This window comes from Thalassophryne amazonica, chromosome 8 (genome assembly GCF_902500255.1).
Source record: "Thalassophryne amazonica chromosome 8, fThaAma1.1, whole genome shotgun sequence".
Taxonomy (NCBI): domain Eukaryota; kingdom Metazoa; phylum Chordata; class Actinopteri; order Batrachoidiformes; family Batrachoididae; genus Thalassophryne; species Thalassophryne amazonica.
The window spans coordinates 110,016,914-110,031,428 of NC_047110.1; the positions used below are offsets into that span (position 1 = coordinate 110,016,914).

Below are 14,515 nucleotides of genomic sequence, written 5' to 3' on the forward strand. Positions count from 1 at the left end.
AGACTGGTATGATTAATAGTGGTGGGCGGATTGTTCCAAATATTGATAATGTTGATAACAACGTTGGTATTTGATTGACAATAAGATTGATACTTAGTTTCAGTTTATCACAATGCACTTCTGCAGTCAGAAAAGAAGTGCACTGAAGGGGAAAATTTTTTGTTGTATTTTTGTACTATATTTACTGAACATTCATTCTACTTGAAATTCTACCTGTTTTATAACATTTGTTGTGGAGTGATAATTTTGTGTACTTTGTTAATTTCAGAAAAGAAATGAAGTGCAATGCAGGGAGAAATTCTGACTATATTTTTGTAGTTTTTGAACACACTACCTAAAAATAAAGAATTTGGTTTAATTTGTTCTCACGTGATAATTTTGTGCACTTTGTTTATTTAAAAAAAAATCCAGACATGACAATATACGGGGGAAAATTATTTTGTTTCTCTTCTTTTGTTTCTGAACAAAAACTTTTACTATCATCATAAAGTATTTTCTATTTACCTATAAACTTTGTCCAAATTTTGTGCTAAGTTTTAACTAATTAATAATCCAAAGGAGAAATCACAAAAACACTTAAAAATCATGAAAATTCATTCACATTTAGCAATTTGCATCATCAATTTGATAATGCATGCAACGTAGCTATTAAAAAGTATCAGTACTGGGTGTTGGTATCGGTGATACTGGACCTGTATTTACTCGGTATCTGATTGATACCAAATCTTGCAGCATCACACACCACTAAGATTAACTTGCTTATTTCTTTCGGGGTCCAGGAGATTAAAAACAAGCAACAGTGGCCTCTAGTGGTCTCCATGACTATGCAATGAGCAATGAAAAGCCTACTTTATATGCCTGAACAAGCCCATACCAATTGTGCTCAAAAATTAATAAAAGAATAAGTGCAAAATATTATCTTATAAAATCCCACCAGGCCCCAAAATCGGAAGTTCGCAGGTCCTTCCCTGTTTCTATCAGAATCCAAAATTTCAGAGATGTATAAGCATTATTTTTAACAGTGATGTAGCTAGAATTATTTTTTAATTGAATGCTTTTATTTATTGGGACTCCCTGACTGGCGTTTATGCAAATGCATGTACTGATAGTCACAGAGAACTAGGAACAAAGAAAACCGGAAGTAAATTATAATTGTTTTATTTTTATTTGCAATTGGTGTAAAACACAACAGTCTTGATGTGCCACATTGTGCTGCAGTGCCACTTTTTAGCCCGCGAGATGGTGGGGGCGCTGTTCGAAAAGGCAGCTGAGCTTCACTCTTCTTCAGCGCTTCCTTCACGGCTCACATAAAAACACAAACACGAGCAACGGCTTTTTGACTTTATTTAAATAAACTTCGTGCGGTCGGAATTTTTTTTTATATATTCTTAGTGTAACAGTTCTTATTATTGATTTTTGTGTAGTAAATGAAACGGACGAAAGGTTCGAGCTAGCGGTCACAGGCAAGTTTCCAAGCAGTTTAAAGTTACTTTTTGTTGCTAACAGCAGCTAAAACACGACATTAAGAAGGAGATAAATGAGTGTAAAGATTATTTGTCATACGGTGATTTCAGTAATGTCTTATATTTCTTTTCATGTAAAAGTGATTTAACAAGTATCTTTATAATAATACTTAGAAATTACACCAAAGTTCTTTAAAATCTGTTGTCTTTCCCTTTTCGCTTTCCTCCAAATCACTTTTGACAGTACTACCTTTGTGATGTCAGAGTGGTACCATGCATAACACCTGTGTACCGATCTACTGAGGAGAGAGGGGTTTAGACATTTGTCTACGGCAATGGATAAGGACACCCCAACTCTGAAGCCCAGACGGATCCAAAATCAGAATATAGTCCATCGTCTTGAAAGGCGCAGGGTCTGCTCTGGTCAGCCTGGAGCCCACTGGTACACAGTACGCTGCTTCCACCAAAACCTGTTCCCCAACTTCACTGTGGTCAACGTAGAGAAGCCACCCTGCTTCCTGAGGAAGTTCTCACCAGACGGACGCTGCTTCATTGCTTTCTCTTCTGATCAGACTTCTCTGGAGGTAGCTGTTTACCCATCCTTCCTACAGTTTCTTTTTCTTTGCTTTTCAGCCTTGCTTTTTGTAGTCACGTGGTCTGTATAGAGGGTTTTCAATCATGTGACCGATTTGCTGCAGGACAGGTGCCGTCTCCATTCTGGATTACAAGGAGGCTGGCGCATGATAGAAAAATGGAGAGATTGTACGAGGTCTATTAGAAAAGTATCCGACCGTATTATTTTTTTTCAAAAACCATATGGATTTGAATCACGTGTGATTGCGTCAGGCAAGCTTGAACCCTCGTGCGTATGCGTGAGTTTTTCCACGCCTGTCAGTTGCGTCATTCGCCTGTGAGCAGGTTTTGAGTGAGGAGTGGTCCACCCCCTCGGCGGATTTTCATTGTCAGGAAATGGTGGAATGATTTGGGCTTTTTTTCCATCAGAATTTTTTCAGAAACTGTTAGAGACTGGCAGCTGGAAACCATTAGAAAAATTTATCTGGCTTTCGGTGAAAATTTTACAGGCTTCACAGAGAATAAGGACTGTTACTACAGCTTTACGGACGGCTTTAAGGATGCTTGGCGCGCCGCGCTCCGTGCCGCCATTGAAAGCCACAAACCACCAGATCATTTCTAAATGGATGGCTCTGTGGAGCCGGACCGTCGTGTGCACTTTCTCTGGTTATCACAAGAGCTGGACATCAACCATTTTCCGGCAGACTTCACTTTTAACAAGAGATTTTGTCATGGAAAGCCGAGCGGAGGCTTCGCGCGTCACGACCGATTTGCTGATGGAGCGAGACAAAGGAACACCTCCGTTTTGGTCTCACAGGACGGCTTTGAGATGGCGTTCAGACAGCTGTTGGTGGTTTTTCCATCAAGTGATTATCCGAGAAATTGTGGATGTGCCTGGACATGCCAGAACATGTCCTGCGAGGCTTCATCACGGCACTCCTTTGCGCCATGCGGCACCGCCTCTTTGACTAGCACAGGAATTGTGAAAAGACGTGGACATCAGCACTTTTTCGGCACATTGAGACAGACGTGCGGAGGAATTCCGTGCGTCGCGGCGGTGCCGCATGGCGCAAAGCAGCGCCGTGATGAAGCCTCGCGGGACATGTTCTGGCATGTTCTGTGAGACCAAAACGGAGGTGTTCCTTTGTCTCGCTCCATCAGCAAATCGGTCGTGACACGCGAAGCCTCCGCTCGGCTTTCCATGACAAAATCTCTTGTTAAAAGTGAAGTCTGCCGGAAAATGGTTGATGTCCAGCTCTTGTGATAACCAGAGAAAGTGCACACGACGGTCCGGCTCCACAGAGCCATCCGTTTAGAAATGATCGGGTGGTTTGTGGCTCTTGATGGTGGCACGGAGCACGGCGCGCCGAGTATCCTTAAAGCCATCCTTAAAGCTGTAGTAACAGTCCTTATTCTCTGTGAAGCCCGTAAAATTTTCACCGAAAGCCAGATAAATTTTTCGAATAGTTTCCAGGTGCCAGTCTCTAACAGTTTCTGAAAAAATTCTGATGGGAAAAAAAGCCCAAATCATTCCGCCATTTCCTGACAATGAAAATCTGCTGAGGGGGTGGACCACTCCTCACTCAAAGCCTGCTCACAGGCGAATGACGCAACCGACAGGCGTGGAAAAACTCACGCATGCGCACGAGGGTTCAAGCTTGTCTGACGCAATCACACGTGATTCAAATCCATATGGTTTTTGAAAAAAATAATAAGGTCGGATACTTTTCTAATAGACCTCGTACGGTTATTACGATGCTTTAAATCCTCGAGATAAAGCTATTTATCGTGATAGATGTGTAGCAGTTGGTTCAGTGGATCCGTATCTTATACCAGATAGTGAATTTAGTGGTGATGTAACGAACGGGCTGACAGTGTCACACTGCGATATTGTGAACTAGGAAGCTGCCGACCAGGTCAGCCTCGCCGGCCTCCTGCAGACCATCACAGCGGAGCTCTGAAAGCGGAGGTCGTCTTGAAGTCCTGAGCGATTTCTCTCAGCAGGCAGTGGAAGGGCAGCTTGCGGATCAGCAGTTCGGTGCTCGAGGACCACAATGTAAATAAGCATCCGTATTGGAAGCGTTCTTGTGTTATCCTCAGCGGTATTTTTTATGTATTCTTATATAATTTTATTGCCGAATAAAATAAGATAAAATTTTGGTAACAGTGGATTTCTGTTAGTGGCGGATCTCTCTCAGCGTCACACCGACGTTGAAGCTTCTGCAATTGTTCGCCAAATGCACGTAGCGTATCACAGCAGCCACTGCGTCGTAATCCAGAATGGCCGCGTGACACAAAATGACATGACCGATACGTCACATGAAAACCCTCTATACGGCATGTTTCTGTCGCAACTTCTTCTCATGATTCATGTGTGGGGAAATTCTATAATTTGTTTTCATTCTTAATAGAGCCCAGACGATAATAGATTTTTTGGGGGGCTAATATTGATATTGGGGAGTAAATTTTGAGATACTGATGACACGGTGACTGATACTGCAGTGTTGCATCACTCAACATTTGCGTAAAATAAACTTCTTGTCTATTTGGGCTCTGCCTCTCTAGCAATCAATCAATCAGTTTTCAATCAATTTTATTTATATAGCGCCAAATCACAACAAACAGTTGCCCCAAGGCACTTATATTGTAAGGCAAGGCCATACAATAATTACGTAAAAACCCCAACGGTCAAAACGACCCCCTGTGAGCAAGCACTTGGCGACAGTGGGAAGGAAAAACTCCCTTTTAATAGGAAGAAACCTCCAGCAGAACCAGGCTCAGGGAGGGGCAGTCTTCTGCTGGGACTGGTTGGGGCTGAGGGAGAGAACCAGGAAAAAGACATGCTGTGGAGGGGAGCAGAGATCAATCACTAATGATTAAATGCAGAGTGGTGCATACAGAGCAAAAAGAGAAAGAAACACTCAGTGCATCATGGGAACCCCCCAGCAGTCTAAGTCTATAGCAGCATAACTAAGGGATGGTTCAGGGTCACCTGATCCAGCCCTAACTATAAGCTTTAGCAAAAAGGAAAGTTTTAAGCCTAATCTTAAAAGTAGAGAGGGTGTCTGTCTCCCTGATCTGAATTGGGAGCTGGTTCCACAGGAGAGGAGCCTGAAAGCTGAAGGCTCTGCCTCCCATTCTACTCTTACAAACCCTAGGAACTACAAGTAAGCCTGCAGTCTGAGAGCGAAGCGCTCTATTGGGGTGATATGGTACTATGAGGTCCCTAAGATAAGATGGGACCTGATTATTCAAAACCTTATAAGTAAGAAGAAGAATTTTAAATTCTATTCTCGAATTAACAGGAAGCCAATGAAGAGAGGCCAATATGGGTGAGATATGCTCTCTCATTCTAGTCCCCGTTAGTACTCTAGCTGCAGCATTTTGAATTAACTGAAGGCTTTTCAGGGAACTTTTAGGACAACCTGATAATAATGAATTACAATAGTCCAGCCTAGAGGAAATAAATGCATGAATTAGTTTTTCAGCATCACTCTGAGACAAGACCTTTCTAATTTTAGAGATATTGCGTAAATGCAAAAAAGCATTAGCCGCATGTTCTCCTTGAATTGCTGGCTGTCTGAGTGGTGTCCAAAAAATGAGGTGGGCTTCATAGATAATTGGCAAAGCTTCTGGGGAAAACCTGGTCTTGTTAGGAGAGACGGCATCCATCCCACTTTGGATGGAGCAGCTCTCATTTCTAGAAATCTGGCCAATTTTCTTAAATCCTCCAAACCGTGACTATCCAGGGTTGGGACCAGGAAGCAGAGTTGTAGTCTTACACACCTCTCTGCAGCTTCTCTCCCCCTGCCATCCCCTCATTACCCCATCCCCGTAGAGACGGTGCCTGCTCCCAGACTACCAATAACCAGCAAAAATCTATTTAAGCATAAAAATTCAAAAAGAAAAAATAATATAGCACCTTCAACTGCACCACAGACTAAAACAGTTAAATGTGGTCTATTAAACATTACGTCTCTCTCTTCTAAGTCCCTGTTGGTAAATGATATAATAATTGATCAACATATTGATTTATTCTGCCTAACAGAAACCTGGTTACAGCAGGATGAATATGTTAGTTTAAATGAGTCAACACCCCCGAGTCACACTAACTGTCAGAATGCTCGTAGCACGGGCCGGGGCGGAGGATTAGCAGTAATCTTCCATTCCAGCTTATTAATTAATCAAAAACCCAGACAGAGCTTTAATTCATTTGAAAGCTTGTCTCTTAGTCTTGTCCATCCAAATTGGAAGTCCCAAAAACCAGTTTTATTTGTTATTATCTATCGTCCACCTGGTCGTTACTGTGAGTTTCTCTGTGAATTTTCAGACCTTTTGTCTGACTTAGTGCTTAGCTCAGATAAGATAATTATAGTGGGCGATTTTAACATCCACACAGATGCTGAGAATGACAGCCTCAACACTGCATTTAATCTATTATTAGACTCTATTGGCTTTGCTCAAAAAGTAAATGAGTCCACCCACCACTTTAGTCATATCTTAGATCTTGTTCTGACTTATGGTATGGAAATAGAACACTTAACAGTATTCCCTGAAAACTCCCTTCTGTCTGATCATTTCTTAATAACATTTACATTTACTCTGATGGACTACCCAGCAGTAGGGAATAAGTTTCATTACACTAGAAGTCTTTCAGAAAGCGCTGTAACTAGGTTTAAGGATATGATTCCTTCTTTATGTTCTCTAATGCCATATAACAACACAGTGCAGAGTAGCTACCTAAACTCTGTAAGGGAGATAGAGTATCTCGTCAATAGTTTTACATCCTCATTGAAGACAACTTTGGATGCTGTAGCTCCTCTGAAAAAGAGAGCTTTAAATCAGAAGTGTCTGACTCCGTGGTATAACTCACAAACTCGTAGCTTAAAGCAGATAACCCGTAAGTTGGAGAGGAAATGGCGTCTCACTAATTTAGAAGATCTTCACTTAGCCTGGAAAAAGAGTCTGTTGCTCTATAAAAAAGCCCTCCGTAAAGCTAGGACATCTTTCTACTCATCACTAATTGAAGAAAATAAGAACAACCCCAGGTTTCTTTTCAGCACTGTAGCCAGGCTGACAAAGAGTCAGAGCTCTATTGAGCTGAGTATTCCATTAACTTTAACTAGTAATGACTTCATGACTTTCTTTGCTAACAAAATTTTAACTATTAGAGAAAAAATTACTCATAACCATCCCAAAGACGTATCGTTATCTTTGGCTGCTTTCAGTGATGCCGGTATTTGGTTAGACTCTTTCTCTCCGATTGTTCTGTCTGAGTTATTTTCATTAGTTACTTCATCCAAACCATCAACATGTTTATTAGACCCCATTCCTACCAGGCTGCTCAAGGAAGCCCTACCATTATTTAATGCTTCGATCTTAAATATGATCAATCTATCTTTGTTAGTTGGCTATGTACCACAGGCTTTTAAGGTGGCAGTAATTAAACCATTACTTAAAAAGCCATCACTTGACCCAGCTATCTTAGCTAATTATAGGCCAATCTCCAACCTTCCTTTTCTCTCAAAAATTCTTGAAAGGGTAGTTGTAAAACAGCTAACTGATCATCTGCAGAGGAATGGTCTATTTGAAGAGTTTCAGTCAGGTTTTAGAATTCATCATAGTACAGAAACAGCATTAGTGAAGGTTACAAATGATCTTCTTATGGCCTCGGACAGTGGACTCATCTCTGTGCTTGTTCTGTTAGACCTCAGTGCTGCTTTTGATACTGTTGACCATAAAATTTTATTACAGAGATTAGAGCATGCCATAGGTATTAAAGGCACTGCACTGCGGTGGTTTGAATCATATTTGTCTAATAGATTACAATTTGTTCATGTAAATGGGGAATCTTCTTCACAGACTAAAGTTAATTATGGAGTTCCACAAGGTTCTGTGCTAGGACCAATTTTATTCACTTTATATATGCTTCCCTTAGGCAGTATTATTAGACGGTATTGCTTAAATTTTCATTGTTACGCAGATGATACCCAGCTTTATCTATCCATGAAGCCAGAGGACACACACCAATTAGCTAAACTGCAGGATTGTCTTACAGACATAAAGACATGGATGACCTCTAATTTCCTGCTTTTAAACTCAGATAAAATTGAAGTTATTGTACTTGGCCCCACAAATCTTAGAAACATGGTGTCTAACCAGATCCTTACTCTGGATGGCATTACCCTGACCTCTAGTAATACTGTGAGAAATCTTGGAGTCATTTTTGATCAGGATATGTCATTCAAAGCGCATATTAAACAAATATGTAGGACTGCTTTTTTGCATTTACGCAATATCTCTAAAATCAGAAAGGTCTTGTCTCAGAGTGATGCTGAAAAACTAATTCATGCATTTATTTCCTCTAGGCTGGACTATTGTAATTCATTATTATCAGGTTGTCCTAAAAGTTCCCTAAAAAGCCTTCAGTTAATTCAAAATGCTGCAGCTAGAGTACTGACGGGGACTAGAAGGAGAGAGCATATCTCACCCATATTGGCCTCTCTTCATTGGCTTCCTGTTAATTCTAGAATAGAATTTAAAATTCTTCTTCTTACTTATAAGGTTTTGAATAATCAGGTCCCATCTTATCTTAGGGACCTCGTAGTACCATATCACCCCAATAGAGCGCTTCGCTCTCAGACTGCAGGCTTACTTGTAGTTCCTAGGGTTTGTAAGAGTAGAATGGGAGGCAGAGCCTTCAGCTTTCAGGCTCCTCTCCTGTGGAACCAGCTCCCAAGTCAGATCAGGGAGACAGACACCCTCTCTACTTTTAAGATTAGGCTTAAAACTTTCCTTTTTGCTAAAGCTTATAGTTAGGGCTGGATCAGGTGACCCTGAACCATCCCTTAGTTATGCTGCTATAGACGTAGACTGCTGGGGGGTTCCCATGATGCACTGTTTCTTTCTCTTTTTGCTCTGTATGCACCACTCTGCATTTAATCATTAGTGATCGATCTCTGCTCCCCTCCACAGCATGTCTTTTTCCTGGTTCTCTCCCTCAGCCCCAACCAGTCCCAGCAGAAGACTGCCCCTCCCTGAGCCTGGTTCTGCTGGAGGTTTCTTCCTGTTAAAAGGGAGTTTTTCCTTCCCACTGTAGCCAAGTGCTTGCTCACAGGGGGTCGTTTTGACCGTTGGGGTTTTACATAATTATTGTATGGCCTTGCCTTACAATATAAAGCGCCTTGGGGCAACTGTTTGTTGTGATTTGGCGCTATATAAAAAAAAATTGATTGATTGATTGATATGCGCATTGAATGACATATCCTGATCAAAAATGACTCCAAGATTTCTGACAGTATTACTAGAGGTCAGGGTAATGCCATCCAGAGTAAGGATCTGGTTAGACACCATGTTTCTAAGATTTGTGGGGCCAAGTACAATAACTTCAGTTTTATCTGAGTTTAAAAGCAGGAAATTAGAGGTCATCCATGTCTTTATGTCTGTAAGACAATCCTGCAGTTTAGCTAATTGGTGTGTGTCCTCTGGCTTCATGGATAAATAAAGCTGGGTATCATCTGCGTAACAATGAAAATTTAAGCAATGCCGTCTAATAATACTGCCTAAGGGAAGCATGTATAAAGTGAATAAAATTGGTCCTAGCACAGAACCTTGTGGAACTCCATAATTAACCTTACTCTGTGAAGAAGATTCCCCATTTACATGAACAAATTGTAATCTATTAGATAAATATGATTCAAACCACCGCAGCGCAGTGCCTTTAATACCTATGGGCATGCTCTAATCACTGTAATAAAATTTTATGGTCAACAGTATCAAAAGCACCATAGCACCATAGTAACCACTTGTGTCTTGTAACTGTAAAATGCCCTGATTGAAAATGAATGGCAGCTGGTCACTTTACTTCTATCTCTTGTAGCTCATGTCATCATGGGGTGATGAGGGTTCCAGGGATGCTTGACAGCATTATAAACAATATCATTGGTGCACCCTCTGCAGGGCAGATTACATAATATCATCATTTCCAACAGCCAAAGTGTTTTATGCACTGTTTATTTGGTAAAACAAAAGTTTTCATATAGGTAAAAATAATGCCAACACCGATATATTCTTGAATTGTTCATATTGACCTATGTTATCGGCCAGCCAATATATTGGTCGGATTGTAATTCTGTCACAGCTCAGGTGCACAATGAAATGTAAAAATCATCAGCTAAAATGGTCAGGTCCATAAATATTTGGACACCAACAGAGGTGTCGTAGTGGAAAACATCTTCAATGAGAATGTAAAGTTCAGATTATCAGTTTTCCAGTCTTGAAATCCAGAGTTGGTGATTTTGTACACAGCTCTTCTTTAGTTGCTGTCCCATTATTAATGACCAAACTACTTGTATAAAAGAAGAAAATCCTGAATTATAATCTGTATTATAGTTACCAAGTGGCCTCTTTGTGTGTGTATGCGTGCGTGTATGCATGCATATGGCTTCAATCACTGTGAAACTGGGGAAAGCTGACATTTGCCATTTGGTATCCAGAGTTGGTGATTTTGTACACAGCTCTTCTTTAGTTGCTGTCCCATTATTAATGACCAAACTACTTGTATAAAAGAAGAAAATCCTGAATTATAATCTGTATTATAGTTACCAAGTGGCCTCTTTGTGTGTGTATGCGTGCGTGTATGCATGCATATGGCTTCAATCACTGTGAAACTGGGGAAAGCTGACATTTGCCATTTGGTATGCTCATGTATTTTGGGTCAAGGATGAATACTATGAAAACAGAGTTGATAAGAAAAATATTTTTTGGAGAAATTAGCGATTTTAGATAACCAGAAAACAATGGACATTGTGCTGCAGTGCACCATGGGAGTTCGGGGTTTTGGGGTTTTAAATGTTATTGTGGTTCATGTTAGTTTAACACTGTTGTTATGTTAATGATTTGTGTTCTTGTAGTTCAGTTGGTTTAGTCAGTTTAGTCTCGCTCTTGGTACCTACCATAAGTGAAAAGTGCAGTGCTTTTAATGTCTTCCACCACAGTCCCTGTTTGTCAAACTAAAAACACCTGCTTTCAGCAGTTTTGATCATGCACAAACTGGGGAGAGCTGACATTTGCCATTTGGTATATTTATGAATTTTGGGTCAAGGGTTAACAGTGGCAAAACTGAATGTTGATAGGATTAATATTTTTAAAGAAACTGCATATATTAGTTAACAACCCTGAATAATGGACATTGATATTTTATTCTGGATTCACATGCCAATCCAGTTGGTGGCGGTAAATCATCTGTATATTAAAAGCGTGAGTGCGTAATTTTATTTAGTATGTTCAATGTAAGTACATAATATAGTTGTATATATGTTAAAAATACATAGCAAACATAACAAAATGTAAACATACATTTGTTGTTATATGTATTTGTTAATACCGCTATTGTAGGACTAAACAATGCCATTGTATTTTATACGCTAGTTACTGGGTTTGTTTTACCTTGTTGGCTAGCAAGGTATGGTTGGCTAATTAACAGCTAAATTAACGGTAGCTCATCTAGTTATAGTTGGCTTACTTTCGTGATTTATACTTTTATTTTACATGGTGTAGATTTTTAACGGTTCTTCAGTTTATGGGTTCTTTTGGGGTTTCCATTAGAAAGCATGTAGAGTATGGATTTTGTCTTCCTAAGGTAAGCTAGCAGGGTTAACTTTAGATAGATACCTAAAACATATTACATCATAGCTTCTGTTTCTACAATAAAATAACCATATTTATAGCTTATTTATATATTTTTATATTTATAGCTTAGCCTACTAGCTATAATTTAGTTTTACAATAAGTCTACAGACTAGATTAACATATACTACAATCTTTTTCTGTATGAATATTTAGGTTTTAGAAGGTAACTCCTATAATATTATGTTGTAACTATATTTCTTGAATATGTTGTTTGCTACCCTGATTGTGTAAATATCACTTATATACATGCTGTCCATTTTCTTAAGCCACTTAGGTGGGTAGGGAGAGTTCCCATGGGATAAAAAAAAGCTTTTCAACCTACCATCCCTGGTTCTCAAGGCCAGACACCTAAGTGGCTCTACTCTTCTTATTTTTTCTTTGTTTTAGATATTTAGATATACTTTAGTATACACTAGCAGAGTTCTACCTTAGAATTAGAATGTATAATAGAAGATATACCTTACTGAATTTTCATGGATGACACAAGAAAGTGAACAACACTTATTTCCATTGTAGTCCATTTAAATGACAAACAACGATAAAATAAAAACATTAATGACCGTAATAATAGTGTGTATATGATAACAATAACCTAAACAATTTATAAATGCATTAAGACATTAAATTAACATTAAAATTCTATCATTAATAGGAAATAAAAGGGTTTGAGTTCTTCTTCTAAAAACTGTTGAGGTTTAAGGTTCAGTAAAACATTCTGGACTCACACACCATTCCAACTCATTATAGAAACTTTGCACGATTTATTACCACCCTTGAAAAATGTCACCTACCTATTTTCTAAACAATCTAGAGCCCATGGATCCCCACCGGCAATATGCTAGTTTCCATTTTAATACTTGTTTGCAAATGTTTTGCAGTCAGCGACCGACTTGTTTTGTTGTTTTTTTTTTTCTCGGTTAGTAAGTATAACTTGTGATCAAAATTGCTTCATTGACTCAGTCAGTGCAGATTATTCTATTACTTAAAGGTTATGTCCCCTTCAATTTTTCATGATAGGAGCAAAATTTCCTTTTTGTTGAAATCTAGTTAGTACGGTTGTATGCAAAAGTTTGGGCACCCTTGATAATATTCAAGATTTTCCTTTATAAATCATTCGTTGTCTGGATCAGAAATTTCAGTTAAATATATCATATAGCAGACAAACACACTGATATTTGAGAAGTGAAATGAAGTTTCTAGTATTTACAGAAATTGTGCAATAATTATTTAAACAAAATTAGGCAGGTGCATAAATTTGGGCACCCCAACAGAAAAAATACATCAACATTTAGTAGATCCTCCTTTTGCAGAAATAAGAGCCTCTAAACACTTCCTATAGCTTCCAGTGAGAGTCTGTATTCTGGTTGAAGGTATTTTGGACCATTCTTATTAACAAAACGTCTCAGGTTTGTTGGTTTCTGAGCATGGACAGCCCGCTTAAAATCACACCACAAATTTTCAATAATATTCAGGTCTGGGGACTGAGATGGCCATTCCAGAATGTTGTACTTGTTCCCCTGCATGAATGCCTTAGTAGATTTTGAGCAGTGTTTAGGGTTGTTGTCTTGTTGAAAGACCCAGCCTCGGTGCAACTTCAGCTTTGTCACTGATTCTTGAACATTGTTCTCAAGAATCTGCTGATATTGATGGAATCCATGTGACCCTCAACTTTAACAAGATTCCCAGTACCTGCACTGGCCACACAGCCCCACAGCATGATGGAACCACCTCCAAATTTTACTGTAGGTAGCAAGTGTTTTTCTTGGAATGCTGTGTTCTTTTTCAGCCACGCATACCACCCCTTGTTTTGTCCAAATAACTCAATTTTAGTTTCATCAGTCCACAGCAGCTTATTCCAAAATGAAGCTGGCTTGTCCAAATGTGCTTTAGCATACCTCAAGCAACTCCATTTGTGGCATGTATGCAGAAAAGGCTTCCTCTGCATTACAGAATCATACAGCAGCTCCTTGTGCAAAGTGCGCTGTATAGTTGAACAATGCACAGAGACACTATCTGCAGCAAGATCATGTTGTAGGTCTTTGGAGCAGGTCTGTGGGTTGACTATGACTGTTCTCACCATCCTTCGCTTCATCTTATCTGAGATTTTTCCTGGCTTGCCACTACGGGCCTTAACTAGTACTGTGCCTGTGGTCTTCTTGTTCCTTACAGTGAAAACTGACAGCCGAAATCTCTGAGATAGCTTTTTGTATCCTTCCCGTAAACCATGATGTTGAACAATCTTTGTTTTCAGGCCATTTGAGAGTTGTTTAGAGGCTCCCATTTTGCCACTCATTAGAAGAGATGCAAAGAGGGGAAACATTTGCAAATGACCACCTTAAATACTCTTTCTCATGATTGGATTCACCTGTGTAAGGAGGTCAAGGGTCAATGAGCTTACCAAACCAATTTTGTGTTCCAATAATTAGTGTTAAATGTATTCAAATCAATAAAATGACAAGGGTGCACAAATTTATGCACCTGCCTAATTTTGTTTAAATGATTATTGCACACTTTCTGTAAATACTAGAAACTTTATTTCACTTCTCAAAAATCAGTGTGTTTATCTGTTATAACTGAAATTTCTGATCCAGACAACCAATAATTTATAAAGGAAAATCATGAAAATTATCAGGGGTGCCCAAACGTTTGCATACAACTATATATTGCAAAATCACAGCTAATTTTATTACTGGTAAAATTATTTATTTAGGGTGAATTCTTAGCTTCATAGTGGAGTAGAGTGGAGAACAATATTCTTTCACCAAAACAGATCAAATCTAGGCTTACAT

The 14,515-nt window shown here is 39.3% G+C and overlaps 1 protein-coding gene across 3 annotated transcripts in view; it reads left to right on the forward strand.

The window, feature by feature from the left end:
- The first annotated feature begins 1,278 nt into the window (after nucleotides 1-1,278).
- det1 (DET1 partner of COP1 E3 ubiquitin ligase) overlaps nucleotides 1,279-14,515 on the forward strand; it is a 45,369-nt gene continuing 32,132 nt past the window's right edge. Inside the window, exons 1-2 of one of the 3 annotated variants that reach the window (XM_034177253.1) lie at nucleotides 1,279-1,463; nucleotides 1,708-2,047. In XM_034177253.1, coding sequence (XP_034033144.1) covers nucleotides 1,799-2,047 — 249 coding nt within the window. In that variant the 5' untranslated portion in view covers nucleotides 1,279-1,463; nucleotides 1,708-1,798. Of the gene's footprint in view, nucleotides 1,464-1,707; nucleotides 2,048-14,515 lie in introns of those variants that run through there. The other 2 variants (XM_034177252.1, XM_034177254.1) reach the window with 2 other exon arrangements.